This window comes from Dermacentor andersoni, chromosome 3, assembly GCF_023375885.2.
Source record: "Dermacentor andersoni chromosome 3, qqDerAnde1_hic_scaffold, whole genome shotgun sequence".
Lineage (NCBI taxonomy): Eukaryota > Metazoa > Arthropoda > Arachnida > Ixodida > Ixodidae > Dermacentor > Dermacentor andersoni.
The window spans coordinates 27,723,018-27,749,978 of record NC_092816.1 but is presented as its reverse complement, the minus strand read 5'-3'; the positions used below and the strand labels follow the sequence as shown (position 1 = coordinate 27,749,978).

Below are 26,961 nucleotides of genomic sequence, written 5' to 3'. Positions count from 1 at the left end.
CGCCTGGCATAAGACTTGCCTTCGCTCAGACCTGTTGCGCACAAGGGCATATATATGTTTGCTGAGCGCTTCGCAGAACTGCTGCTTGTCATTTGCTCTGGGTCTCGTGCGGCTCTTCGTATAGAAATTCGGTAAATCAGCCTGTCGGCTTCTCCTGCGCTCTCGTCGCATCGTTCCGTCTTCAAGGGCAGACAAGCGCTGCGTCATTGGCGAGCCCTCACTGTCCGGGCGCATCTGACAGCCAGCGTCGTTTTCCTGACAGACCTATCAGAAACGGCGATTGACGTCACTGTCGGAGACACGCATGTATATGTATGCCATGCGTGTCTGTGTAGCCATAGTCCGTGCACTGGCTGCGTACAGCGCGCTTGTCGAACAGAAAATGCCCGTGTCGAAGCGCACGGGCTGATAGTTGCAAGGACAGTACTGCGTTTTACCTTGCATGCCGGAACCACTCCCTTACTGTGTCCTCTCCCGTCCACTCTATCGCGAAAGGCCAGCTGGACGTGCATGGAAAGCACTGAATGACGCGTTGGAAGGGGCAGGGGGGGGGGGGGGGGTGAGGGCTTCGAGATCTTCGAGAACTTGTTCAAGCGAAAGCTACCTGTCCACCGCGAATGCGTATAGAATGCAAGCGAGATAAGTGAAAAGGGGAACGGGGAAAGAAAGGACGCGTCATAAGACATGTATGCGTACAGTCGACGTCAAAAGTGCACAGACCGCGTGATCTGAGAAGAAAGCTGAATGTATCCGCGCGCATAGGCCTGGACACGCAGCTTGGTATTGCAGCTTTCACGACACTACTAGACGCGAACAACAGAGTGCCGTACGGCTTTACCGGCTACTATCAGAAAAAACTCGAGAAAGTCAACGTTTGTTTTCTCTGACTCCACGCTCCGCAAACATTTCGCGCCGGTTGTACACATTCCTCGATCGCATCGGCACGTTCAGCAGGGTCGAGTCCATGGAATGCCTATATTATATCTTCGCAGCGCTCTGCATGAAACAGACTTCGCTCGTGTTTAGGAACTTTCTAAAGCACAAGCGCACAGTCTTCTTCATAAACAGAGAGCATTGGACAAGTTGATGTATGGTACGGTCATGGCTGGAGCAGCGCACGGGCCCCAGAAACAGGAGGGGGCAACAAGCACAAAAAGATTGCATCATTTCTTTTTTTGCACAATTGATGAGAATGATGATGATGTCGATGTGGTGGCGGGGCAGTGAATTGTTTTATTTCGAAACAAAAACAAAAAAGAACATAGAAGAAAACTGTCCAAGTGTGGGACACTGTAAGTACGTGCCTTGCAGTGCTGCGAGCGCCCAGACTATTCCATCAACAGAGCTGGCAGCACTCCCGTTTCAGGGTGTGTACATCTTCCCTTTGCTTTCAGTAGGATGTTGTCACTAGCCCGACCAAGCGTCCGAAAAACTATGTCTTAATCGATGTGGACCTAGGAACGAAAATACAACATTTACGAGTGTTTCTTACACTTGGTGTTAGCGACTTCGTTACGTACGTGCTGTTTAAAGAAAAATTTTGGAAAGTACCAGATGCAGCAGAACGTTTTCTTTTTCCTTCTCAGCATGGGCGTTCAAGCGGAAATCACGTGACAGCGTACTTCCGTCCGTTGGACCAATCTGATCCATGAAGATTCTGATCCATGATCCATTTCCACGTTACCCCGCTACACCAAAATAAATTGCGTTTTTTTTTTCTTTATACAGACATCCGACCCAAATTAATTGAACCACACCTGACGCACAGCTTTCTTTATTATTATTTTTTCTCTATTTAATATGTGTTTGTTTTTATTTATCTTCTGCGGAGGCCTATTCATTCAAGCGTGCAGGTCTGTGGTTATTAATAAGCACCGCGAAACACTCATGCGACTGCAAGGTGTCATGATGTATGCATCCCTTCACGTCCTGGACGGCATAAGAAGAAAGAGAAAGAGAAAAAGAGTGCCCGAGAAAAAATGCACCACAGGGCAACTTCCCGGAACCACGCGCCAAAGAAAGATAGTTTTGACGCGAAACGTTATTACAGTTTTCTTCCCTCAAGATGACGGCTTCCCCACAATGCCCATTCATTCCACTTTCTGCCTTAGCTGCACATTGCGTGCCTCATTGTCGTAGCAAGAAAGCCGGTCCCTCTCAATTTCTTTTTCTTTGTTTGTTCCTCTCCCCTTCCCGGTGTTTGTGTCATCGCCCAACCAAGCTGTGCGTGTTGCTGATGCTCCGAGGCTCTGTTTCTGCCGCCGCTGCATACTTCATGAAGTCTGCTGCCCGTTGCGCTGTAGTAGTCGGGAACCGCATTCCCGAATGTTTGCGTTGCTCGGCGTAACCATCCCCCCCCTCCCCTCCCCTCCCCTCCCCTTCGCGCACAGCGCTGTTCCTTGGCAGAGGTATATAGTCGCGGAATTACGGGAGCATCGCAAAGATTGAAAGGGAGAGCGTGCATGAGGCTTCTTTGATGTCGCCCCACGAAAGCCGAGCTAAGAGAGGCGTGCGCATTCCCGAAAGGAGACACAGCTAGCGCTCGAACGAAACGGAGCAGCAAGAAGAAGAAGGAATGGTGATGTAAGGAGAACGAAGAAAAAATAAAAGAAATAAATAAAGGGTGAGTGCGCGAGGGAGGGACGCGAGAAACCGTTTTCTCCACTTTCGCCACCGCCGTCTCTGTCATTCCTTTCGACGGCGGTGGCAGCGGCGGCGTGCCCGCTGCAAGGAGAGAAACGCTCGCGCCCAGCTGAAGAAGGCACGACCGACCGACATTGCCGACCATTTGCGTGAACAATGGGCCGGAAGAAAAAGAAAAAAGAGAAAAACGTAGGCAGGCATCTCTCAGCTTTCGCTTCCTCTGCGTGGTGCGCCTCTTTGAGAGAGGGGCAAGGGGAGGGTAGTTGCGCCTCTGTAAGGGAGGGGAATAGGGAGGGTTGTAGTTACAAAGGGAGAAATAACAAAAAACGAGCTACAACGCTCTTTCTCTGCAAGCGCCGCTAAAGAAGACGGAGAAATGGCGTTGTTGGGAGATGGAACGTTGCGTGAGGAAGTGTTATTTCTTCTTGTTCGAAGAAAGAAGGTGGAGAGGATGGCGTTCCGCGGTCCGGACCACGTGGTACGGACGGCCAGCGCCGCGGAAGGCGCCAGACGGGATTGGAAGGCGGTTGTGGTGCTGGGCGAGGGGAGCGCTGTGCGGGCGAACTTGTAGTGCTCGCGGAGCGGAGGCCCGTGGCATCGAAAGTCTGGTCGGAAAAGTGGGCTGCAGTGTAGCGCCGACAAGGCGTCTTTGCCTTGTGTGTTTCGTGCGAGCAGAACAAACGAGCGAACGCTTGGTGCACAGTGCCGGTCGAAACTTGGGTCTACACGCTGTCGCTGTGCCGTTGTTTCTGCATAGCGTTGCAGAAAAGTTTGCGTCATGCTGCGGTACCATTACACGATGGCTGCCCGTGGCGATGCGTATGCATGGTTCATTTGTTAATTCTTTTCTTTTCCCCCACATGGACTTTAGCATTCAGTTCAGAGCTAATTCTCCTCCGTGCTCACTAACCGGTTGTTCGCGCAGACAGCGTGTGCAGGAGAAACCCCCCACTGGGGCTTTGACTATGTGCGCTTTCTCAATATACATTTCATAAATGGCTCGTGGCTGCTTTCGAGGTCGAGGGTGTCAATATCAGCATCCTTACCGTTCGACCAAAACAGAGGGCTCCTGTCGTACCCAAATTGAACCACTTGAGCTGTCGCTGAAGAGAGTTGTACCCACGGTTCGAAAAGTCAGCCGCTCCAAACGTAGTCTCAATGGCGTTATAGCCACGTGCACGTAGGAACATATTTTCCCCTCAACACATTTGCGCAATGTGTCAACAGGAGTACAGCCACTCGGCATAACGGCGCATCCATATCTCGCTCGAAGTTTCTCTCGGTTTACCGTCAAGCATCCGCTCCGGGCGATGCGCACCTCCGCGCGCTGCTCCCCGCCTGGCACGCACAAAGGGGGCGTCTTCTCGTTGCTTCCCAGCGCGAGGAGCATAATGGCGTAATGGAGTCTGCGCTGCGTGGCGGCGGCGGAGGAGGCCCCTGTGTGCACCGGTTTGGGGTCTTACGTCAGAGTCGGCTTGCGCGTGGGTCCAGATAGCGGGGCCAACACTGCTGCTGCTGCAGAGGCGGAATATTACGCAGGAAAGGAGGAGGAAAAGAAGGAAGGAACAAAGAAAAGCATCCGCTGAGCGTGCTCGCGTGTATATGCGTCTGCGCCCGCCCACCGAAACACTGGGGACCGCAAGGCGACCGTCCCTCACTTGTTCTCTCCATTTCTCGCGCATGTGTATGTGTTTCGCATTGCGCGTCTGCAGTAATGTGCCTACGACCAAAGCGACGAGTTCTGTGATGCAAAGGAGGCAGGCAAAAAAAAAGAAAGGTAGCAGAAGACAATCAGCAGACGGCAGCGAAATGATTCCTCGAGAAGGAAGACGCAAAGAAAGGGAACTCCGAATTCAAAATGTTTTTTGTGTGGAACGAACAATAGTGGCAGCAGCGGCGTGTTCGAATCGGAATAAGCGAGCGAGCGCGGCCGAGCGTTTGTGAGAAGAGCTCTGCTCATTGAGCGCATAAATTCGTGTGCGTGCGCCCGCACGCCTTTCGGAACCCCGGCCCACGCGTATACGGCGGGTGTTGTGCGTGGCTGAATAACGTTTTCATGTCGCCAGCGAGCCATGTTTACGGCTTTGTTCTTTTCGTCGTTTCGTTTCTGTTTGATTGAAGAGTCAGCTTCGCGCATGTATGTCCGCAGAACAGAAGTGTCTTCTTCCCTTTCTTTTTTTTTTTTTTTTTTTTTTTTGTGCGCGGCGTTAGCTGTGTCTGCGCTGCAGCGAAGCCGCACAAGCGTGTGAGGAACGGGAAATCTCACAACGGCAATCCGTGCTCTGTGGTATTGATTCCGCTTGCTGAATGTTGCGGCTATAGAGCAAGCTTCCGCTGCTCTGTTACCCAGTCTATTTTCGTCGCCGCTTACATTTTTTTAGGAACGCCTTTGAGCGGCCGCCGGCACATCAGGGTTTTATAGCTAGTGGTGCTAATGAGAACTATTATACAGAAGCGTCCTTACAATGTGTAGTCGTCGGCGCTTTACTTCTTCGTGCACCTTTACTTCTTCTTTCATCCCAAAGGCTCGCAGCAAGATGTGGACTCGTAGCTTAAGGAGACGATTAACACTGCAGCCATTCTTTTTTTTTTTTTCGATGATCAGAGGCCTTTCCGTGCCAGCCTAAGCTGTTTGAAAGGCTTGCAGAGCAACGGATACCGGGACCTTAGCCTCGAACATCATTTATGCAGAAAACACCTATACAACGCTGTAGAGACATACACCGAGTGAGGTCGAAAGTCGCAGTACTGACAACGAGGGGCAGAATGTCGTTCTGTACAAACATGCAGCTTCTATTTGCATACTATTCGAAGTGCTTTGCCTTCGCATCGATTTCGGCGTCCTGTTTCTTGCGTTTCCTTCTTTATTTTGTTCTGTCATTCTTCCTTTCTTTCTTTAAGCAACTTTTCTTTCTCTCTCTCTTTCATCGGGAGATCGCGAATCTTTCGTTTTTGCCGCAAGCTGTTTGTAGCGTGCACGGCTGCCGACCAAGCGGCTGCGCAACGATGCCGCTGGAAGCGGTTTGTCCCGCCAGCGTTACTCGAGATCGTTGCTCGAGAGCGAGCTCTCGCGTTTTGTTTTGGCGTCCGTTCGGTGGGCATCCGCTGGCAGCCGGGCGCACCGCGTACTCTCTTTCTTAGTAATTGCGTGCAGCGCTGCCGATACTATATGGAGGCTGCACACGCTTATCTGAATGGCGGGTGCGTGCCCCTCCGCAATATGCGCATGCGCGCCGACGCGCGTCTGCTGTCGATACTGACGAGCAGACGGACCTGAAAAGTGCGCGTTGGCGCCGGACGGCGGTCTCTTTTCACGATAGTTGCTTTAAGCCGCAATAAATACCCAGTGCAAGCGCCGTCAAGTCTCATCACTTCGCCTTTCTCCCTAGTGACCGGCTGTGTGCACTCAGATCGTGAATTCCTCAACACTGCACGACATCAGCGAGACGAGAGCGTATAGCTTGCGGCGGTGCTCGCTTGTCGTCCGCTGAGTCTTTCTGGTTGCCACCGCTTTGTCGTCGCTCTGTTGCGTGGAATACGACACTTCGCCAGGGTGCTGCTCAACTTCCTGTGCCTCCTCTGATGCCAGACGGAGAGGACGAACTGCGTTAGCGGCAGAGGAGAGATGGTGGAAAGAAGAGTCGAGAAGCGATGAACAATACGTTGCGCCTCTTCTTCTTCCTGTGCTTTTTTCTCTCCGTGCCGACCCTCCTGTTCTCGTTTTTGCCTTTCCATTCGTCGCTTCTCCCACTCATAGCCATGCGCGCGAAACTTGGGTGAAGTCGTCTCTCTGCTTCGTCGTCTCTGTACGTGCGAGTTAAAGCTTCCTGTCGTTCTCGTGTGGTGTGTGTGTGTGCGCAGCCAATTGTCTAAATGTTGTTCGACGCCAGTTTCCGCTTCCCTCTTTCTTTCCCTCTTCTCCCCTCCGGTGCTCTTCGACACTCGTGAAGCTTTTTCTCTTTCTTCTTTATCGCGGGCTGCGCTTTGACTTTTGCGCGAGTTGTGCCCCGCGGTAGCTTTCTGCCGCGATGAGAAGGCAGTTCCGTCTCACTCGACGCTAACAACAGCGCTCTCTGAGCAAACGGTCGCGAACTTCTGGAAAACACTGGAACTTTTTTGGAGCAAGCGAAGTTCTGAGATCATGATAACCAGCGCTCACGTTTTGCGTTTATGGTCTGCTGTTGCTGGCACTGCCGCTGGCAGGCGGTCTCTCTTTAGCACATTTCGACATTTGCAAATCGAGATCGCGGTGATGCGCACGTCGTGGGACGGTGGGAGTGGGAGCGTCAATAACGCCTGGCGCGCTCGACTAACGCCCTTCGCAGTAGAAGTGGAGCGAAGCGGTCGGCTCCTGAATGGTTTTAAATTACGAGCACAAGCCGCTTGTATTCCCGAACCTCAGTCTCTCCTATGATTTTTTCAATGTTTCGCTGTACCATTATTTAGGGTGGCTGAGGAACTTCTGTAATGAGAGCGCACCACAGGAATGAATGAATGTGGAGCATCTGGCTATCGGTTAGTTCATCGTGAAATCACTGAAGCCGTGTAACTTTTCTATGATAGATAGTAGCGAGTAATGATCTTTCCGGTGGTTGCTCTTCACGATCTTTCTATCTTTTTTTGCATGATATAGCGTCTGCGACAGCTTTAGAAATGCTGCTGAATAGTGCACTTGCGAAATCCTCTAGATAGTATGAACGCACAGTGCAAGAACCAGCAGCGGTGAATGTCACTATATTTTTCGTGACATATCCACACAACGATTCGTAATAGCAGAATGTGTTATATCAGGGAACGCAAGCCGCTTGCCTCCCCTGACCTAAACTCTTTAAGAACTCGCCGAGCGCAAGATGGCATGAAACGAATAAATCCAAAACGTAACGCCTCTTCTTGTAACATGACTCGTCGCGCAGTTAAATCATCACTTCACGTGGGATTTTCTGCACACAGTTTATACTTATCAAAGCGTGTCTACGCAGCGAAATTTAACAGTGTGCGGTATTTTAATTTACCGGCTGCCCTCGTGGCTCGGACTGGCTAATAAAGCCGTCACTTCATGGAATGGCTCAGAGGCTGGCAGCACCGGCCGAGCGCCCATTCTCCCCACGGAGCATGGGACTCTTTTGTTTCCTCGTTCACCGCGCTGGCAGCTAGGAGCAAAACGCGCCCGCACCGGAGTCCCCTTTGTACTAAGCAACCCTGCCGCGTCGTAGCACCACCTCTCTCGCCCTCTAGCGTTTCTAAACACGGCGCCAAACCCTGCGCGTTCTCGCCGTGCGAGGCTTCATTTGAGCGCTCCTTTGACGGCAGAGCACGTGACCAGGCCTCGCGCTGCCGCAGCCCTTTTGTTTCCCGCGCCGGCGCCGTCTGGTCGCTCCTGGGAGACGCGACCCGATGCATCCTATACCACCACGTGGACTACGTGCATGCGGGTTGGATGAAGGGAGTGCGGAAGGGGGGGGGGGGGGGGGGTGTTAAGGGGCTCGAACGTGTCGTGGAAACAACCGCCACCATCCCCCCCCCCCCCCCCCCCCCCCCCACGTACGACTCTTCTCCCCTCTCTGCTGGCGCTCGCATCGCCTCCGTCTTCTCTCCGGTTCCATTCATCGCCGGAGGGCAACACCTGAATCTGCCACCTGACGTCTTCTCCCTGCCGCCGGAGAGCTACGCGCCAGAGAGAATGAACACGTTTTCGCGTGCGGGCCGGGCTGGCGTCCCCTCAAAGGAACTGGCGAAGTGTGTACGCCGCCGCTGCTGCTGCGGCGCTCGACTGGGGCTCTTCCGTCTGCTGCGCCACCTTGTTTTGTCGCTGCGTTGGCCGCAACTTTTTTTTTCAGCGCTTTTGTCGCCGCAACTGTCTTGTTGTTTTCGCGTAGCCGTATGGCGCGAGCTGGATGTCGGTCGTCTGCACGCACTGTTAAATGGCCCCCTTCGCGCGAGCGTTCGCGCGCGACCGTAGGCGCGCCGACACACTCTCTGCCGAGCGCTCCCTTGGTTTGCTCCGCTTCTTTCTTTCTTTCTTTCTTTCTTTCTTTCTTTCTTTCTTCCCTGTAAGGTACTTCGAAGCAACACCTGCTGGGCCCGCTTGCACAAACGCCAGCCTCTAAGTCTAGACTTAAATCCGAATCTTGTCTTATTGTAATCTAAAATAAGACTGGACTTTCCGGCCATCATGTTTCGCTTGCACGAACCGACGAGACTGAACTATAGTCCGGACTTATTGAAGACGTTAGGTACTTTTAGTACCTAGGTGTGAAATTTCGCCGTCGACAGGGAATGAGATGGGGAATGGGCCGGAAGTTGGTTGCGGCGGCGACAGGCGTTCGCGCTGTCCAATAGTTGACCGCGATTCGACGTCAACATCCGGCCGCACTCCCGCGCTTGTCACCCCTGCAGAAGCAGCCGAACTAGCTCCAAACGTTGACGGTACGCGCGTGTTTTCAAGCATGTCGTCGCAACCGCCCGCCAAGCGACTCAAGAGCCATCACTGGAGCGAAGAAGAAAAAATAGATTTGGTCCGTATCATAAGCGAGAAAACCACTGCCTTATTTAGTAAGTTCAACGTTTATGGAGTGATAAAAGTGGCGGTTGACGTAGGCTTCTTCATGCTCTCCAGGAGCCTGTATCCGCACATGCGTGCCGTCAATTGCACCCACGACGCGCGGAAAGCCAGCGACAGCGTAGAAGCAGCCTTGGACTCCCCGCACCTGTCTAGGCGACGGCCAACTGGAAAGAAAACGAGGGTGGTCACCTTTAGATTCACGCCGATGTCATGCACGGTCTTGCACACAATGACACACGCACATATTCAGGGAGGCACACGTATATAGTGTTAATCTCGTGCTGACCATCACACAGCTACGCACGACGTCGGCTTGAAAGAACAAAATGACGAACTGCTCACTTGAGGCTGGAAACGTTAATCACGGAGAGCGACGCCTTCGCGGTACGTGCAATCAGTTAGCTTCGTTGCAGTCGAGTAGGTGCAAACATTCGAGACATCGTCAGCTGATGTTCTGGCAGCGCAGCTTGTTCAAATTTAAAGTTCGACGAAGCGGGAACGCGGCCACACGTTACATCACATTAGCGAGATCAACAGAGCCTAGTTCCACCGATGATTCGACGTACTGGCGGACGCGGCCAATGCGCTCCGACGCGCCCGGCGTCTAACGCTCGCCCTCTACGCACGTAGGCATTTCGCAGCACTAAATTCCTAACGCGACACGCGCTCCTACGTTCCGCAAAGAACTTGCGTGCGGCGTATTTATCGTTATGACGCAGTACTAAAGCTGTCTACTAAAACAGGCAGTAGAAAATAAATGGTTGGAGAGAGGCTTACCTGATGAGGCAACCCGGCGTACCGTGCGGCTTGCGGTCGATTCGTGGGCGCCGATCACATCTCCGGCAGTAATCAAGAAGCATCCGGAGGCAAAAAATTTCAGTGCCAGCATCACCTGCAGCTCGGAGCTCAAAGCACCACTCCGACACGTCGGGTGCTCGATCTCGGAGCGAAGGAACTCGACAAGAAATACTATGCCGTCCCGCCCGAAGCGTACGCGCCGCTGCAGCTCCTCCTCGCTGAAGGCGTCCATCGGATTTGTCCTGTCGCGAAACACACGTTCGCGGCGCAGCAAGTGCTCGGAGAGCATCTCGAGGCGGGCCAACCGCAGGGCAGCCATGTTGGAAAATACTGAATAAGTTTTGGATAAGCCAGCTCGAAGCAGTCTAGATTCCGGTCTCATTTCAATCTTAATTTGGAGTCTTGTTTCCGTCTAGTCTCTTTCGTGCAAGCGACTTATCGGCTAGGGAAGATTAAGCCTCCAATAAGATTCGAATGAGCCTGAATATCAGAATAAGACCGGACTAAAGAGTTTTGTGCAAGCGGGCCCTGCTGTTGGCATGGAGCAAGATGAAGTGAACGAAACGCAGTCCGGCGTGAACTGATATCGCGTCAGCTTGAAGGTCGATCGTTGTTGTTCTAAATCCCGGAAAAAAGAAGTTCGTGTACAGCTGGGCGGCCCCCGTTCAGGGCCTCGTTTGTGTGTGTTGATTACTTCTGGGAACGCTCGTCGTGAAAGCCTTAGCGTAGTGCCTCAGTATAAGCCAAGCGCCTGAATCGCCTGGACTAAACGAGTGCCATTGAACGACGTGTACCTGCTGTCTTCTTCCCCCCGTTTATATTTGCTTGTGTACCCGCCATTAAATGGCACATGATATATATTGTTACAACAGCTAGCCGCTTGCGGGATTTTGTTATGCGGGTACTCATGTGTAAGTTACGTTGTAGTGAATTCGGAGGTGGGGGGAGCTGCCATCCAGCGAGAGAGAGGCTTCGATATCGACTTTTCTGAGGCTAATTAGAACGATCTGGTGAAGAGGTGGCATGCGCTCGGTTTTGGCGATGTCCTGAAGAGTCTCTCTCAGAGACAGCAATTGAGTTCTGCAGTTAGTTGCAGAACTGAAGTGGCTGAGACAAGCGAGTCTATTCATGCATACTGTCCCTCGTGGACAACTCGTTCCCAGAACAATACGCTCGTATACGAATCCAACAAAGTTCAACTGGCTGTTAATTATTCCTCCGCTAGACAATCCGTCGCCTCCTTCTTTTGGCCAACAATTGTTCGCGCTCTCCCTCGCCAGTAATCGAGAAAGGTTGAGTGGAAAGGACTTTATGCACTCCTCAATCCACCCTTTCCTGTTTGTCGTGGTATTGTCTTCTTTTTTCCTCGTGAACTGCGTTCTCTCCTAATCGTGCGCATCCGCCGTGAGTTGAGTGCAGTCGATCTATTAGGCAAGTGGTTACGGGCTACATCTCTCCAGCCTGAAATTGCCTCTTGAGGTTATAGCCACGTCGTGGTTACACCGCGTACTTAGGTGGCTCAACGGATGAGACGCGTTTAATAGCAGGTAACTACCGCGAGCGTACGTATACGTTCCCACGCGCGGGTGCGGCTGTCTTGAGCCGTATCTCTCCGCGTTCGCGTGCGCGACCTGTGGGTCGTGCGATCACTATTTTGCCGTTTCTTCTCGCTTCGCTCTTTCAGTGTTTGTTTGGAGAGAGACAGACAAAAGAATATATACAATCGACGTCAAAAGTTCGTGGACCGCAGTGTCCGAGACAGAAAAAAAAAGTGGAATATATCAGCAGACTTGGCACGTATGCAGGCTGGTATTCGGATTTTCAGCCTGCAGTGTATTCCGTATACGCGAACGACGTAGTGACTGCTTTGCCGGCTACAGTTACAAGTGTCAAGGAAGTTTCACGTGTTTTTCTTAACTTGGCACGCCTCTTCAGCTCTTGGCATTCAGTGTACCGAGCAGCATATATCGCCGCAGTCTGTATCTACATTATCCTGCAGTATATCTCAGATACTACACCGGTACTCCGTTCACACTTCTTTATGTGTCTGCCGTTTGTTCTAATCTTGCATTAGTAAATCATTTTGATAGTACAGTGTGAAAAAGGAATAGTCGTCACTACTGCCAGAATGACTCTTCATTTCGTTTCTCTTTCACACATGTAATTTTAAATCTTCATTTCACTTCAAATCAAATAAATAAATATTAAAGATAGATATTAAATGAACTAAAGAAATGCGCGCATGACACCATATAATTTTTACACGGGCACACTGTCTAGGGCGTGGTTCACATTGGCATACAGAAGAGCACGTCACTCTTTTCAATGAAGAGCAGGCCTGACAATGCTGTGAAGACCACGACGACGACGTCTATAACCTTGCGTGGGTTGTTCGCTCTGGGGCAGTACTGCGCATGCGCCTGTAAATAAAACTGTATACATGGTCTTTTCCCTTTCCGCGGGACATTTTCGCTAGGGGGGGGCTCTTCTCTCGCAGACACGGTGCTCAAAGCTTCCCGCGTGCCCGTTTACAATGCTACAGCGTTGTTCCCCGTTGTTGAAACATCTCCTTCGCGAACGTGTCGCAGCGGTCTCGTACATCACGGAGTGGAGAAGCGATAACCGCGGCCGAGCGCTTCTCGCTCGCCCGGCGACCTGTTCGCTCCCCGAGCCGTATACGTGTTCTACGTTGTCTGTATATATCTACTATATAGTTTCATGGAAAGAACAGCCCGCACGTGGTGCCGGACCATAATATAGTCGCTCGGAACACGTGCCATGGCAAGCTCGTATACGCGAAGTCGACCCCGCACCCCCGAGTTTAGCTTTCCCGACCTTGTTTACGACTGACTTGGGAAAAAAAGCGCGAGCTACAATCGCGGACTTCCCAGCTTTGCTGCGCGCGGGCGTGGTCGTCTCTTCGTCGCTGCGTGACTCTGCCTGCTGTCCCTATAAAACCGTGCAACATTGCCGTAGGTACAGGGCGTGCTAGAAAACATAGATAGATGTATAGAACTGAAGAGGCTATAGCGACATTCTTGCATAGAGTTTCATGCAAAAGTCACTAGTGGGAACTCTGGCGCTAGTGTCTACGGCAACTGCAAGCGGGGCGGCTGATCGAGCATGCGAATGAGGGGCAGTACATGGATTTGCCTAAACTTCGTCCTTCTGGCTTAAAACGGCTTCGTAAACTCGTCAGTTCCAGCTAGTTACAGCTAGTTCCAAATTCCAGCTAGTGCCTGCGAATTTAATTTCATCATCCCACCCAGTCTTCTGCCGTCCTCGACTGCGCTTCCCTTCTCTTAGAACCTATCCTGTAACCCTAATGGTCCACCGATCTAACCTACGCATTACATGATCTGCCAAGGTCCATTTTTTTTCTCTTAATGGGAATTAGAATATCGGCTATCCTTGGGAGAGAGAAGGGGAAAGAACTACGCACTGAAATCACGGGCAGGAAAGGCGGAGGGACAAGGGTGTGTTGATATGTTCCGGTAGACCACTCCATCGCAGAGTTGCACTCCATCTTTACTGTTATCGCGCGTGCCCAGGCGCCAAATCGCCTGTTTTTGCTGTAATCTTGCTCTACTCTCTACTGCTCTCCGTCCGTGCACGGAGATTAGAGCTGCGGACGAACAGGGACAGTGTAGTGACGCTATAGTGTCAGAGCAGTACCAGTACGTGAAGGGCGCTATATGTCGCTCTTTAGTTTCCTCCCATACGAACAACAGTACGTATCTTTCGAAAAGGGGTCGATATCAACGTGCCACCTGCCTCCATTGCTGCGCTTTTATCTCTCTGTTCGCGTTCTAATGTTCACCTTCGCGTTTTACTTGGCTACATTGCAGTATACTGCGATGCGCATTTCGCGCTTGGCTATATACAGTACATACTATTCGACTATACACACTTTATACCGACTATATATCATTAGTCGGGAAGCATGCCGGGGCTTCCGTAGAACTTCGGCTGCTCCGAAGCCTTTAGAGATTGAGAACTACGTGCAGTGCTTCTCATTTTATTCAGCTTCAGGAGCGCCAGGAACACCTCTCTCTCTCTCTCTCTCTCTCTCTCTCTCTCTCTCTCTCTCTCTCTCTCTCTCTCTCTCTCTCTCTCTCTCTCTCTCTCTCTCTCTCTCTCTCTCTCTCTCTCTCTCTCTCTCTCTCTCTCTCTCTCATTTCCTTTGTATTTCTTTTTTTTTTTTTAAGCAGCGCTTGCATTTGGGATAGTCGGTTTGTAGTACACAAGACATACGTGGCTTAAACCGACACAAGGAAGATGATGGAACGTATCCCAGGGTTTCGAAACTCTTGGCAGATTTTGTATTACGGACCGGCGCTCTCGCCTAATCCTCGTCGGCTACAGAATATGTTGGGCTAGTTTTTGCTTGCTGAATGACTAGAGCAATGAGAAAACCACCACGAAAAACGGAGACACACAGCGGCGGTGACATGTGTCATGTGCCTATCACTCTTGATTGTGTCGCGTTTCTGAATTACATCCTAATGTCGCGTATAACACGACTGCCGTACGGCTCGCAGAATGCTGCACAGTATTAATGTGACGGCGTGTATGGTATGGTGTATGTGTATGCCGCCACCTCGCACTTGTCTCTCTCTTTCGCCCTCGCTTTATCTGCATCCGGCCGTGCTTGGCATGGGACAGCACGTTGGAAGTTGGCAGCGGGGAACCGGCCATCCGCTCGTTCAAACCTGTTCCTCCAGCCCGTGCCGTGTGTGTACTACATACGGCGCATCGCGACCGTACGCGGCTCGTTGTTACGAGCGAATGTGCCTCCACGCCGACTCACGATACGTTTTTTTTTTTTTTTTTTTTTTTTTGTCTCGGATATTTCTTTAGTTTATCCTATTTAATTTCCTTCGCTCATTTATCCATACGTGACTGGGAAACCCGAGGTGCGCGGATGGCAGTGTTTTATTAAGAGGAGCGATTTCGGTTGCCGCCTAAGTGTCTCGTGTGCTGGGAGAGATGCCTGTAATTTGGTATTTATTTATTTTCTTGCGTGCGAGAAAGAAAGGCAGTACCTGCGGTTGGTGGTTGGTTCTTTGTTGAATGTTTTATCGATATTACATCTGTCGTCACGGCTGGTGTTGCACGAGCGCTCGTCGGGGAAGTCGTTATTGCACCATTAATGAGTAACGAGGGAAGCTGCGTATGGCGGGCCTCGGGGCGAGCCGTAAATGGCCATTCAATGCACGAACGGTCCGCTTTCTAATGTCGCGGCCGGTGACGGTCGTTGGATGTGATTCCGCGTCGCAACGGTTACGCTCTAGGGCAAGAAAACGTGCTCGTCGCCGAGGTTCAGCGGCCTGTGAGCTGTAACCGACGGTTTTGTTCCTTGATCCTGTGCGCTGCATTCCCGGAGGCAGTAGCTTGCGCGTCAGCTTACGTGTGCCGGAAGCCGAGACCCGTTTTGACGTTCCCGTGCAATTTTGTGAGCGCCGCTATAGCCTGCTGCAGCTTGAGATTTGGTCTGCCTTTTTTTTTTTTTTTTTTTAAACAGGCATGCACATTGAGCTGAAGTTTTCCAGAAGGATCCACAGTTGACAGCAGTGCCAGAACACACAGCGTAACGAGTCGTGGAGACGAAATGAGTAGCACGCGATATACATCGCTTTTCTCGAGGCAAGGGTGACAGAGATCTAAAATGTCCAATAGCGCATGCTTGCGATCGAGCATTCCCAACCGTCAGCTCGGCAAAGCTCGGTGCGTAAAATTCAGAAGAATGAGAAAGCGTGGGTCGTTGTCGGTTTTCTTTCTTTTTTTTTTAATGTTGTATCACTTTCTTTGCATCCTTAGCGGCAGATTTCGGTGATGCCGGTGTGGTAAATGAAATCTTCGTAGCGCCCTCTGGCCGGTGCAAAGTGCCTATATAGTGTCACTGATATATGTCACGAATTTCAAGGCATTCTTTTTTTTCGTATTTCGATAGTTTTGAACGTAGCAAGATGTCTCACGATTTCATGACGATTTCATGGTAGAGCATTTGCTTCCTTCAGAAGACAATGTATAGCCTTTATTTACCGACAAGTAACTAGACCCGAGCTGCATGGTGCAGAAACTTCAAGCCGGCGTTGCTGCCTATCTTTTGGCGTCTCTTTCTCGCTTACCAAGTCTTCCGTTATGGTGAGACAGACCACTTTGCAATCGCAGTAGCGTGATTTATTAACTTAATTAATTAACTTAATATTCCTAGTTAGTGTTCATTCATGTTCCATATGAGTACACGAGCGTTTCTGCGCTTGTGCCCGCAGTGTCGCGGCGGCGACAGCGTGAGAGCAGACACCACGTGATCAATGAAGGCACGCAAAAAGGGCCTGCCCGGAAGCTCGCAGGCGCGTCTTTTAAGAAATGCTTGCTCCGAGTGACACGGAGCCAGGAGCGGAAAACGTGTTGCGATGGTGTTGGCACAAGTGGAGAACGCGCGATGCGCCCTGGCAGCGGCGTGTCTTTCTCTCCTATGCCATTCTGCGCGCTCTGAAAGCCGGCCGGCGTGTTTACACATTTCGCTTCTTCCTTGTTTGTTGTTTAACTAGGAGCGGCACAAACGAATATTTGTTCTTACCAGCGTTGTAACTCCTCACAGCAACGACTCAGATGGGCCAGAGTAACTACGCCGAGCGTGGTATGAGAAGAAGTGCGACAGCTGAACGGTCTGTGCCCATAGGAACGAGTCGACGCCAGTGGAAGCGGCTCGCGAGGCGGCAACGACGTTGATTGAATTAAGAAGTGTTAGAAGAAAACCATCGATAACAGCGTCTTTGTTGTCAGGAGCAGAACGCGAACGAGCTGAAGTAAGTCAAGAGAAAGGGAGTGTTCGTTTTCCTGTGTCTCGTTGTATTGTGTTAGGACTGCGCTCCTAGGGCGTGCTATAGTAACGAGGCAAGATACATATGGCTTGGGAAAAAAAAGAAAAAAGCGGAATGCTCGGTTTAAAACAAGTGTCCGGGAAAGGGGCCGTTTATGGGAAAGAAGGGAGGATGGAGAGGAAATGAAATTTTCTCGAGCGGAACTCGTGCTCCTATCGCGTAAGTGTAATTTACGAGGCGGTTCCAGTCGGCGGCCGGCTGAACAGAAGAAGAGCAGCGCCAGTGTGTCGCTCGCGAAATGACGATGGCTAAGCATAAATAATAGTTCTCCATCTTTGCCTCGCGAGCGCAGCGTATTCGTTCTGGTTGAGTATCCTCCGGCATACGTTATGTTCCGATACGCACTGGCATTTCTTGTTTGCTGTCTTTTGACGCGTCAGCTCTGGCAGTGTCAAAGTGGAAGAAAGTGATTGTGCGTGAAGTGTGGGAGGCCGGTAACGTTGTGTGCGTATATATATATATATATATTATATATATATATATTATATATATATGGTGTTTCTTGAAAGTTATTTTTGGAAGTAAGACGAGTTTACTTAACGTTTGTAGACACGTCTTACTTCCAAAAAGTTTGTCGTCTCTTTCCTGCACACACACACACACACACACACACACACACACACACACACACACACACACACACACACACATATATATATACATATATATATATATATGTATATATATATATATATATATATATATATATATATATATATATATATATATATATATATAGTGCAACTGACTGTGGTCTGCCCCGGGCCACCGTCACTTGCACTTCGCTCCTCGAAGACGCAGGACCTGTGCCGAGTTTCCTCCTGAACAACACTCTTTACAATGCGGTGAACGCGGCTTAAGCAATCGATAGGGGACCTCGAAGAGGTGCGACGTAATGCTCACGCATTTCTCTCCCATCTACCGCTAAATCGCGACTGCTTCACCCCCACCCCCCCCCACCCCCTTGTTTGTACACTCCTTAGTAGTCTGTGTCTCCTCTTACGAAACAGTATATAGTTTATTTACGTGTCGTGCTATGCAAAATAACTTGGCTTAGAACGAAAAGTTCAGCGAAAAATTGATTTGACTACATCTGAACCTCTTTACAAGCCAGTCGGCAGTGCTTGTTGGTTTCTTTGTTTCCTTGTACAACCTGTTTGCTAAGTTTCTTCGGTTAACGATACAGTAAATTCTAAGCAGTATGTATTATTAGCGTGTGTATATATATATGTGTGTGTGCGTAAGACGAATTCATCAAATTTAAAGTACTGTACGCTGCTTCAAATTGCTGCTAAATGCATAAACTTGGTCTCATACGCATAGAAGGCTAAGGATAATTTTGGCATGCGAGAGTTAGGGCACCTTGTATATGTACAAGCATGCAAACACACACCTATCTTGGTTACCGCGAGCGCGCACCGTTGAAGCTGGATGCACTGTTCCGACCAACCAGGAGGACGGTTATGCAGCCTTAACTGACGACAGCGGCGATGATGACGAAGGGGCCAGCAACGAGTCGATTTCGTCGCACTTGAATCTGGAGAACGTGCTGGGGGGCTGTATGAGTGGTTGCGCAGCACAGGGGAGAGATAAGTGTGAGAAAGGGTGATGGGAATCGAAGAAGGGCGTGTACGACGTAACAGCGCGCAGGAGTGTTGGAAAACTTGGGTGCTGGTCGGATCGATGAATCGCTTCTCGTTGCGTCGCAAGCATCACAGCGTAGCTCTCTCTCTCTCTGCCTCTCCCTCCTCCATAGCGTATATAATCTTCCCTATACTGAAATGAAAATGAGAAAGGAGTCGCAATCATTCTGGATTGGCGGCGGGTACGTACTTTTGTTTACTTAGGTGAGGAAGACGTATAGAAAAGAAATCGCACAAAAATCACCGGAGGATTATTGTCGAACTTTAGCGATGGCTTCCCGGTAGACCTATATGGACTTATCCCAACGTACACGTTGCTACTTATTCCAATGCACCAACGCATCACCGCAACGCCCAATGTATAAATTATGCTACGCTGATTGTTATACGTCTGAATTCTAATTTGAGCACAGGATTCTAATGCGTAGCCTATCGTAGCGCTTTTGGTAGACGCACGGAACGGGTTTTCTGTTCTCGATGGTTTAGCAAGATAATTAGTAATTTATTACTATACTGATCGTTTACTCAATTAACAATTCATTGTATTTTGTGCACAAACGTACTCCCTGTGACCAGAAATGGAGCTGAGGAAGTTCTATAATTTTCTTTTCTGTGAAACTGTATTTGGCCATCATAAGGCTAATGCTATGGGGGCGTGTGGATGCTGCGATGTGGCGCTCTCTCTGTTGCTCGGCCTGCGTTACAAACCACGTTGAATCCCTTGCGAGAAGACACGCATGGTGCACTGTTCTTGGTGTCGGTCCACAAATTCAGCACCTTGGCTTACTCTCTCTACAGGATCGGTTCAGTTCACTCAGACAGACAGTCGACCGCGCGCGCAAAGGAAGTTTCGATTTAGGAGAAGCGGGGGGAAGAGGGCGCTCGCGAGGCAGAACGGGCAGAAAAAACGAGCATCGCGCGAGTTGTGTAGCTGGCAGAGACGAGCGCAGCTGGATGTCCCGTTGTGTTCAGGAAACGTGCGTACCCTCTGACCACAGAATGTATCCCCTCCCTCTCTCCCTCGCTTATTATATTTTGCCGTGTCCAACCTTTCCCGTGATACGGCGTTCGGAAGATAAGGGTCCACTACAGCACGTAATGTGGATAGGGGTGTTTAGCTCGAAGGGAGGGCGGTGAGGTCGTTACAGGTGATTGGAACGCCCCTGCCTTAAGTAATGTAACGATGCCTATTAGCGTGTATCTCGCATTCGCACAACAGCTCATTTTTCTCCCTCTCTTTCTCTCTGTCTGACCTGCTGCGTTTTAATTTCTTTCCATGCCTGCTGTTAATACGGCGGTGCAGCGACATCGATCTCTGTCTGTATCAGTGTCAAAACGCTCGCAGCTGCTCCGTGTCGTTATCACGCAGGCGGCGTGTAGTAGGTAAAAAAAAGGAAGATAAGAATGCAGCTTGCGGTCCCGCTGTCGACCCTAGCTGGGCGTGCGTGCGTGTGTGTCGAAATTATTTCCGATAAAAAAGAAAGGCCCTTTTAGCGAGCCTTTCCGGTCAGAAACGTATTTGCGTCAGCCGAATACGTGTCGCGAATGAGATAAAGATGGTGATAAGGATTGTTGCACATACACTGTGCTGGTTCGTGTCACGCTGGAACGAGCGCTCTCGTATGAACGAGTTGTAAAGTCACCATACTTCGCGATCACGACTACCGTGTCAGTACGACTTCGCGTCTCGCTTCTCTCTTTCTGTCTTCAATTTATTGTGTGTTCTATTTTTTTTTTAGGAGTGCGTTCCTCATTAACATTTGAGCACTATTCTTCGGCGGGGGCGTAGTGCATGATTACAGGCAGTTCTTCCTCAGCTGTGATACAGCCCTTCCTTAGCGGCATGCAGCTAGCGACTTTTTGGAAATGCAAGAACTGAAATCCCGCAGATTGGTTGTGGAACTAGAGCGACAGCTTGTGCCTTCATTTTGCCCGGATTATACGCCACTCATAATATACTACAAACGTGCATGTTCCTTCTTGTATTGCATGACCCTCTCCCTCGCCTCTCTCTCTCTCTCATTTTGTTACCGGAAGTACCCGTTTTTGATATACACGTAATACATGCACAGTGATGCCTCGTTATCATATGGCCTTCATTAGTAATGAAAAGACAAACGTAGACAACGTACTCCTGCTGTGGACGACTTTACGAAAACAAGGGGGTATCATATACTAACTTCCTATTTTGCGGGTAGTTCAAGTACTACTCACGTATAGTGACTTGGCGACTTAGTTACGGAGTTGGGTAGCACTCAGTAACAATCTCGTTGAGTAATCAATGTGTGGATTCAAAGACTATTGCCACTTCGTTGAGAATCCGTTGACTCAGCAAGGAGCCAGCGACATGTCAATAGAAACTCAACAGATGTATAGTTTTGCACTGCACGAGGTCGACGATCGTATACGCGTTGGTTCGTCGACGTGTATGCCGTTATCGTGGCGCATGCTAATAGACTCGCGGGTTAGGCGCGTATACCGATTGTCTGCGTTGACTGCAGCTACGAGGCCATTGCCTGTCGTGCATGTATAAACTCGAGTTTGCAGAGTTCATACGGGAGTTCGCGCACGCACCGCTTGGAGGCGCGAGATGCAGCCCGTATACCTGCAACGCGCACTCGAACACGCGCGTCAATGAGCCCGACGTCTATGCCGTTGTGTTCGTCTTCTCCCCCCGAGGCTTTTGCCGGGTATTCCTTCGGGAGAAGGCCAGGGAATTACTGCGGGTTGGCTGCTTAGACGACGAGACGGTAATTAGCAGGAACCAATCGATACAGCTCGCTAGTGATTAGCGCTGCGTTGCCCCTCGTTGGCGGCACGCATGATCTTTGAGTTGTATTTGGCTCTTGCCTAATTGCAACCCCCCCCCCCCAACTCAGACGATTAATTTCTAAGCCTTCAGCTCGCTTCTTTCCAATCATTTTGGCGGCGACGGGTCATGCAGAATGAGCAGATGGCGAATGATTTGTAGCATCGACTGCTCAGCGCGGGGTCTCCCAAGTGGCACCGTCCCTGTCCCCTTCACAGGAGTGTTTATGGAAGCATAGTGTATTTCTGTTGAGTCTATGTTGATTTCCATAGACTTTCCGTTGATGTGCAATCGAGTGTTGCGAATAACTTTTTCCAGGGTTATGACAAGAGACAGAAAGATGCGTTTTTAAGCAAACCCAAACCAACGGATCTGGCGACGCGCAGTGCTGGCAAATGTATATATAGCACACGGGTGAGATGACATTTGAATCATTTTCGCTTCCTCACTGCCTTGAACCAAAGCCTGCTTGAGCCCGATGAAACCCGAGTATTGACCGAGTAAATTTTTAAAGCCTGACCCCGAGTATCGAACTCTGCTTTCGTGAACAATTTATGCCTGCAGAGCTTCCTGAAAACTTATTTCGCGTGAACCGAAAATGACAACAGCGCAACCGCATCTTCGTGACGCCACGATCTGCGGCTTTTTCTGAATGATTGCGAACACTGCAAGTAAACGTAGCGCTGGACGGAGCAATTCAGGCACCTTTACTGCATTATCTGATGTAACGCTAATGAGATATGACAAGAGATTCTGGTTTGTTTTACAGTACATTTCGAGCGTTTATATTATGAAATCGAGGGTCTGACGAAATCTCATCTGGTCGGGAAGAATCATGACGAAAATAGGAAACAGAAGCCGACCAAGGTGAATTTTCTATTCTTCTTTCCCCCTAACTGACGTTTCGGCTCCCTTACGGGAACCTTGTTCACAGTGAACAAGACTCCACGTCAATTAAGGGGAAAGAGAGAGAAAGAGAGAAAATTCACCTTGGCCGGCGTTTGTATTGTACTAGAACTCAGACCGGCTTATTTTGATTTGTCTTTCGTTCTGCCACAAATTCACATGCCCGTTTCAGTCCGTTGTAACACTGCCCCCCTCCCACCCACCCACCCTATCTTTTATTGCATTTCAGTGTTCTTGTATAGTTGCGTATACAGTCGCATATTCTGTGGTATATGGTCTGCAGTGAACATTACGTCATATTTAATTTTGTTTGTTATGTGTAAGAGGTTTGTGACTTTAGCTATTTTCCTACAACATGGCATGATTTCCATGAATGTATGAATTGTATTCCCCCCTCTCCCACCTTGCCTTTGTAGACGTTCAGGGTACACAGACTAAAACGCACGTATGCATAAATAAGATTATGCAGATCCAACGCACATGCTGTCATCCATGTGAAGCGAAGCTTCAGTCAAGTGGTGTATGTTAAATCCCATACAACTAACGGCGGTTTCATACAACTGTGCTTACTTTCATCCTCTGCAGCGTGCCACCTAATGCAATGTTTATCCACCACAAAGGTCGCACAACTAGAATGTCGTCGTTAACCTTTAAATCTCATATCAGACGGAGTTCGGTCACTCGTATGATGAGTTCACTTCTCGGGTGAAGTTCACGAAAACAAAATGTTTCACATCTGTGGCGGCGAGAAGGCGTGGTCCTCCTGATGATTGTCGCCACGGACCGCATCTCTCGCGAAGTGGTGTGATCGCGTCTGCGCACGGGCTCCCGCTTGGCGCGTGGCTCGTCTGCCTCCTCGATTCCCTTCGGTCGCCGCTCCGCTGAAGGCCCGGAACGATGCCTCTCTCTCTCTCTCTCGTGTAAGCGTTGTTTCTCCACAGAACACTCCTGCACCGTCTTCTAAGAGGAGGGTCATAGAGGTCATGATAGGCGACAGTCGGAGCCGCACGCCGACGCAGCAGCCGGTTCGTTTTCGACAACGCGCCCGTTCCTTGGCGTCTCCATGCGTGCACACCAGCGTTGCCACAGCGGAAGCGGCTTGGCTCCTCACCGGCCCCGCGGGGCACGGACGCTGTTTTGTCTCCGCTGCAGTTGAGGTGGCCTGACCGTGGTCCTTTGGAAAGGGCTGGTTCGGGAAAGCGCTTGAATAGATCCGCGCCCCCAGACCTGATTCTCGTTCCCGGCTTTTCGGCATCATTGTTCTGTCTCAGCGAAACGTAAAAAAAAAAAAAAAAAAAAAAAAAAAAAAAGTAAGAGGGCATGAAAATTGTCTGCTTACGTGAACATTACTCTTCGAAGAGCAGCAACAGGTTTATACAACGCGCATTTGTCCGATAATGAGTGTTTAAATATCGATTTGAAAATGTTTATTTCGTAAGAACATGATGTGCGATGCAAATGTGAAAAAGTATCGGAAGCCATAGCCCGGGGTCTAGTTTCATATCCATAAAAGAAGCGCCGTACTGCAAACCAGGGCTGGAATAATTTCATTACTCTGTACCAGCCATAGCCCGGAGTCTAGTTTCATATCTATAAAAGAAGCGCCGTACTGCAAACCAGGGCTGGAATAATTTCATTACTCTGTTCCAGTTACTGTCTACTTTTTTTTTTTGGGGGGGGGGGGGGGGGGGGGGGCTGTGGTACGAGCGGTGCTCCGCCTACTTTATCTATCGTCAGGGTCGCTGGTCGTCAACGGTGAGCGATAATAAAGGAATAGAATCAAGTGAAAGAAATTCTTACATTATGCCGATTCAGTACGGAATACATTTGAATAAGCTGGTGATATCTGCCATGCGTCCCAGCTAACGTTAGCTAAGCTGCTCAATTAAAAAAAGAAAAAAAGAAATGATTGAAAAATGAAATGAAAGAAACGCGCAGTACAGGATACAATTATGAGATTTATCGAACAGTAAATATTATAGGCGTGCCGACCGAACACCTTAGGTCTTACAACAGTATCTTGCAATGCGTTCTTTAAACTTTTTTTTTTTTCGTTGTGCAGCTTGGCTAACGTAGCTGCGACACCCTACATAATTCTGTGCTGCACAAAATCATATAACCTTTACAGGGTAACTTGTACTGGTCGAATACGGAGTATTCTTTCGACTAAGCAAGAGTGTTTCCTCAAACGTTTCGAGCTTCCATGTAGGCTATTCTAGATTTCGGATCCAACAAATGAAAATACTCGGCGGCGGCGTACATTAAACGGTTCCGGAAAGTCAAGTTGCTCGTTGTGTGGCATGTCTTGTGACTTGTTTAGGTAGAATTATGGTCGAAAAATTCCATCGCTGTTTCCTTTAGTGCGCGCAGAGCTTCAAGCCACGGACGCTGTTCTGATATCTGAGCGGACCACCGCGCCAGCACCTCTTGCATTGCATCGTAGAGATCTGAAAACGGAGGAAGGCCCGAGCTGACCTCGCCCTCCGCTCGGACCCGAGGAACGAAGGGCGCGTACCGAGTTCTCGGTGTCGCTTCGGAGGCGGCCGGTTCCGAAAAGACGAAGAGGACAGCAAGCGAACGTGCGTACTGCTGCGTAGTAGTGGCTGCAGTAGCACACACCACGCAGTGCGAGTGAAACAGCTGAGTGGGAGAGGCAGACGAGGGGGTTGAACTTCGCAAGAAAGGCCCGCTTCGCGCGTGTGGTGTGCGGCTCCCCATATCTGGCGCGTCTTTCCTTTTCCTTTCTTATAATTTTTTGTCCGGCGCACTGTTTTCTATTCCGTCCTTCCTCTTCGATCTGTCCTTCCGCTTCACTCCATCCTCTCCCGCGCATTGTGTGTCCCCCCCCCTGCCCCTCATCCTCACCGGCCAGCCTTCTCTCGGCCAGGCTCAAACTGCGCTCGCAGCACATCTCGCCTCGCGGGCACAGCCAGCCACGCAGCTAGCAGGCTGGCGCACGAGATAGGCTCGCGAGTGCGCATGACCGGCAATCCATCGCTGCCCGCCCTGCGGGAAGGCGGGTCCCGGTCCAGCCTGCGCATGCGCGCTCTTGGCATCTCGTAGCCTAGGGAAGGGGAGCGCTCAAAGCAAGAGGAAATGGGGGGGGGGGGGCGACAGATACAAGGGGGTTGCTCACGGCATGCACGTAGGTAAGCTTGTCCTTCCTTCTTTCCTTCCTAGCGAGCACGCACGCACAGTATTTTACGCTGATATATAGAGGAAGCAGCGAGTGGTCCCAGCGCACACGCCCGAGGCGGCGGCAGCAGCAGCGGCCCCGAATTCGAATCGCAAGCACGCGAGGACTGGGTGAGGGTGAAAGGCGAGACCGAGCGCGTACTCTATGTACGCTTATATAGATATAAATGCACACGAACGGACACACGCACACACAAACATATATGTATATAAATATATATATAAACACACACGCAGACCCTGTTCGACTCTCTCCCACACTTCTCCCTACTAGCCCCGGCACCGTTGAAAAAACACCGAAGCCCCTTACTCGCCCTCCCCACTTCCCTCCTTCATCTATGCAATGCTTACACGCGGGGCTGTGGAATTAAGGGAAAGGAGGGTGACGAGGGCACCACTGTGTGCCGAGCGAGCCGTCCCCTTTCACGTTTGCCCATCGCATCTTCGGCTGTTGTGAAAGTCCAGATAGTGGGGAGAGCAGAGCCTCTGTGAGCGTTCTCTCTACTTCGTCGTAATCGTACAGCCCCGGGTTGGGTTGACGGCGCCCAGCCGCTGGCACCTCTCGCCTCCCTCCACCCATATTTTTTTTTTTTCTTTCCACAGCGAGCTTTCTTTCTCTGCCTTCTACCCTGTATTCTTGTTAGAGAAGAAGGCTCTCCTCGGCTGCCGGGAGCGAACGTTTCTCGAAACACGCCAGCTCGCGGGCTGCGTGCCGGCGCGTAGACCTACTACTGCGCTGCGCTCGACTTCGACCGGCGCCGCGCTCTGTGGAGAAACCCCTGTTCCGCGCTCCCTGCTGGGATAATGGACCGGCCCGCCGCGTTCCTCTCGTTCTTTTTCTCTTCCATCTCTCCCTCTCTCAAGCAACGCAGGGGAGCACTTTGCATCAAGTGGAAAGAGGGGCTTGGCAGTGCCTCCCTGCCTCCTAGCAAACCTCACCTCTCCTTGTTCGTTCTTGCTTCTGTTTTTCATCATTGCGCTCCTTCTTTGCAAGGCCTCCTACCCCGCCTTCCTTTCCTCTCGGCGCTCGCCCCTTGACCCACTTCCTTTTTATATTTCCGAAGTTTCTGTCCGTCTCTCTCTCTCTTTTAGTCTTTTTTTTTGTAACTGCCACATATCTTTTGACGTGTCTGTTTCTTTTTCCCCCTCCCTTGGAGCTTGCACGTATACCTTCTTCCTTGCGTTGGTCGGACGAGCCCATGGTCCCCCCCTATGTGATCGTTTTTGCTGCATCGTTTCGGCTGGCATGGCATTTTTTTCGTTTTCCTACTCGCGCTGCCGCTGCGTCCTCTCCTTCCACCGTCTTCTCCTGCCGCCGTTGAGTCGTCGCCCTCTCTCTCGACCTTTTGCCGACTGGCGCCCCTCCTGGCGGGCTTCCCTCCGCGCCTCGAAAAAGCTTGGCCCAACTTAGCTTTTTCCGTTTTTATTTATTTTCCTTTTCCGTGCTCTCTCGGTGTTGCCGGCGGGGGAAGCCCCGCTCGGACCAGACGGATGGACTTTGGCTGCTCGCTTTTT

General features: G+C 50.5%; 3 protein-coding genes across 14 annotated transcripts in view; 1 reads left to right on the top strand and 2 right to left on the bottom strand.

The window, feature by feature from the left end:
- The window catches only part of LOC126518504 (uncharacterized), a 212,639-nt gene that overhangs the window by 73,926 nt on the left and 111,752 nt on the right, over positions 1 to 26,961 (top strand). The gene's annotated exons all lie outside the window — the stretch shown is intronic.
- Positions 1 to 26,961, bottom strand: part of LOC129381976 (uncharacterized) — a 227,644-nt gene that overhangs the window by 166,444 nt on the left and 34,239 nt on the right. The gene's annotated exons all lie outside the window — the stretch shown is intronic.
- On the bottom strand, positions 8,849 to 10,526 carry LOC126544831 (putative nuclease HARBI1). Its single transcript, XM_072286660.1, has 3 exons — positions 9,928 to 10,526; positions 9,510 to 9,517; positions 8,849 to 9,394 (listed from the first exon to the last, which is right to left on the bottom strand). The coding sequence occupies exons 1-3, from the start codon at positions 10,383 to 10,385 to the stop codon at positions 9,189 to 9,191; spliced, it is 672 nt and encodes a 223-aa protein (XP_072142761.1). The 5' UTR covers positions 10,386 to 10,526; the 3' UTR covers positions 8,849 to 9,188.

Excerpts from the sequence above, each read along its gene's own strand:
- LOC126544831 (XM_072286660.1), bottom strand. The coding sequence starts at position 10,385 with ATGAGACCGGAATCTAGACTGCTTCGAGCTGGCTTATCCAAAACTTAT.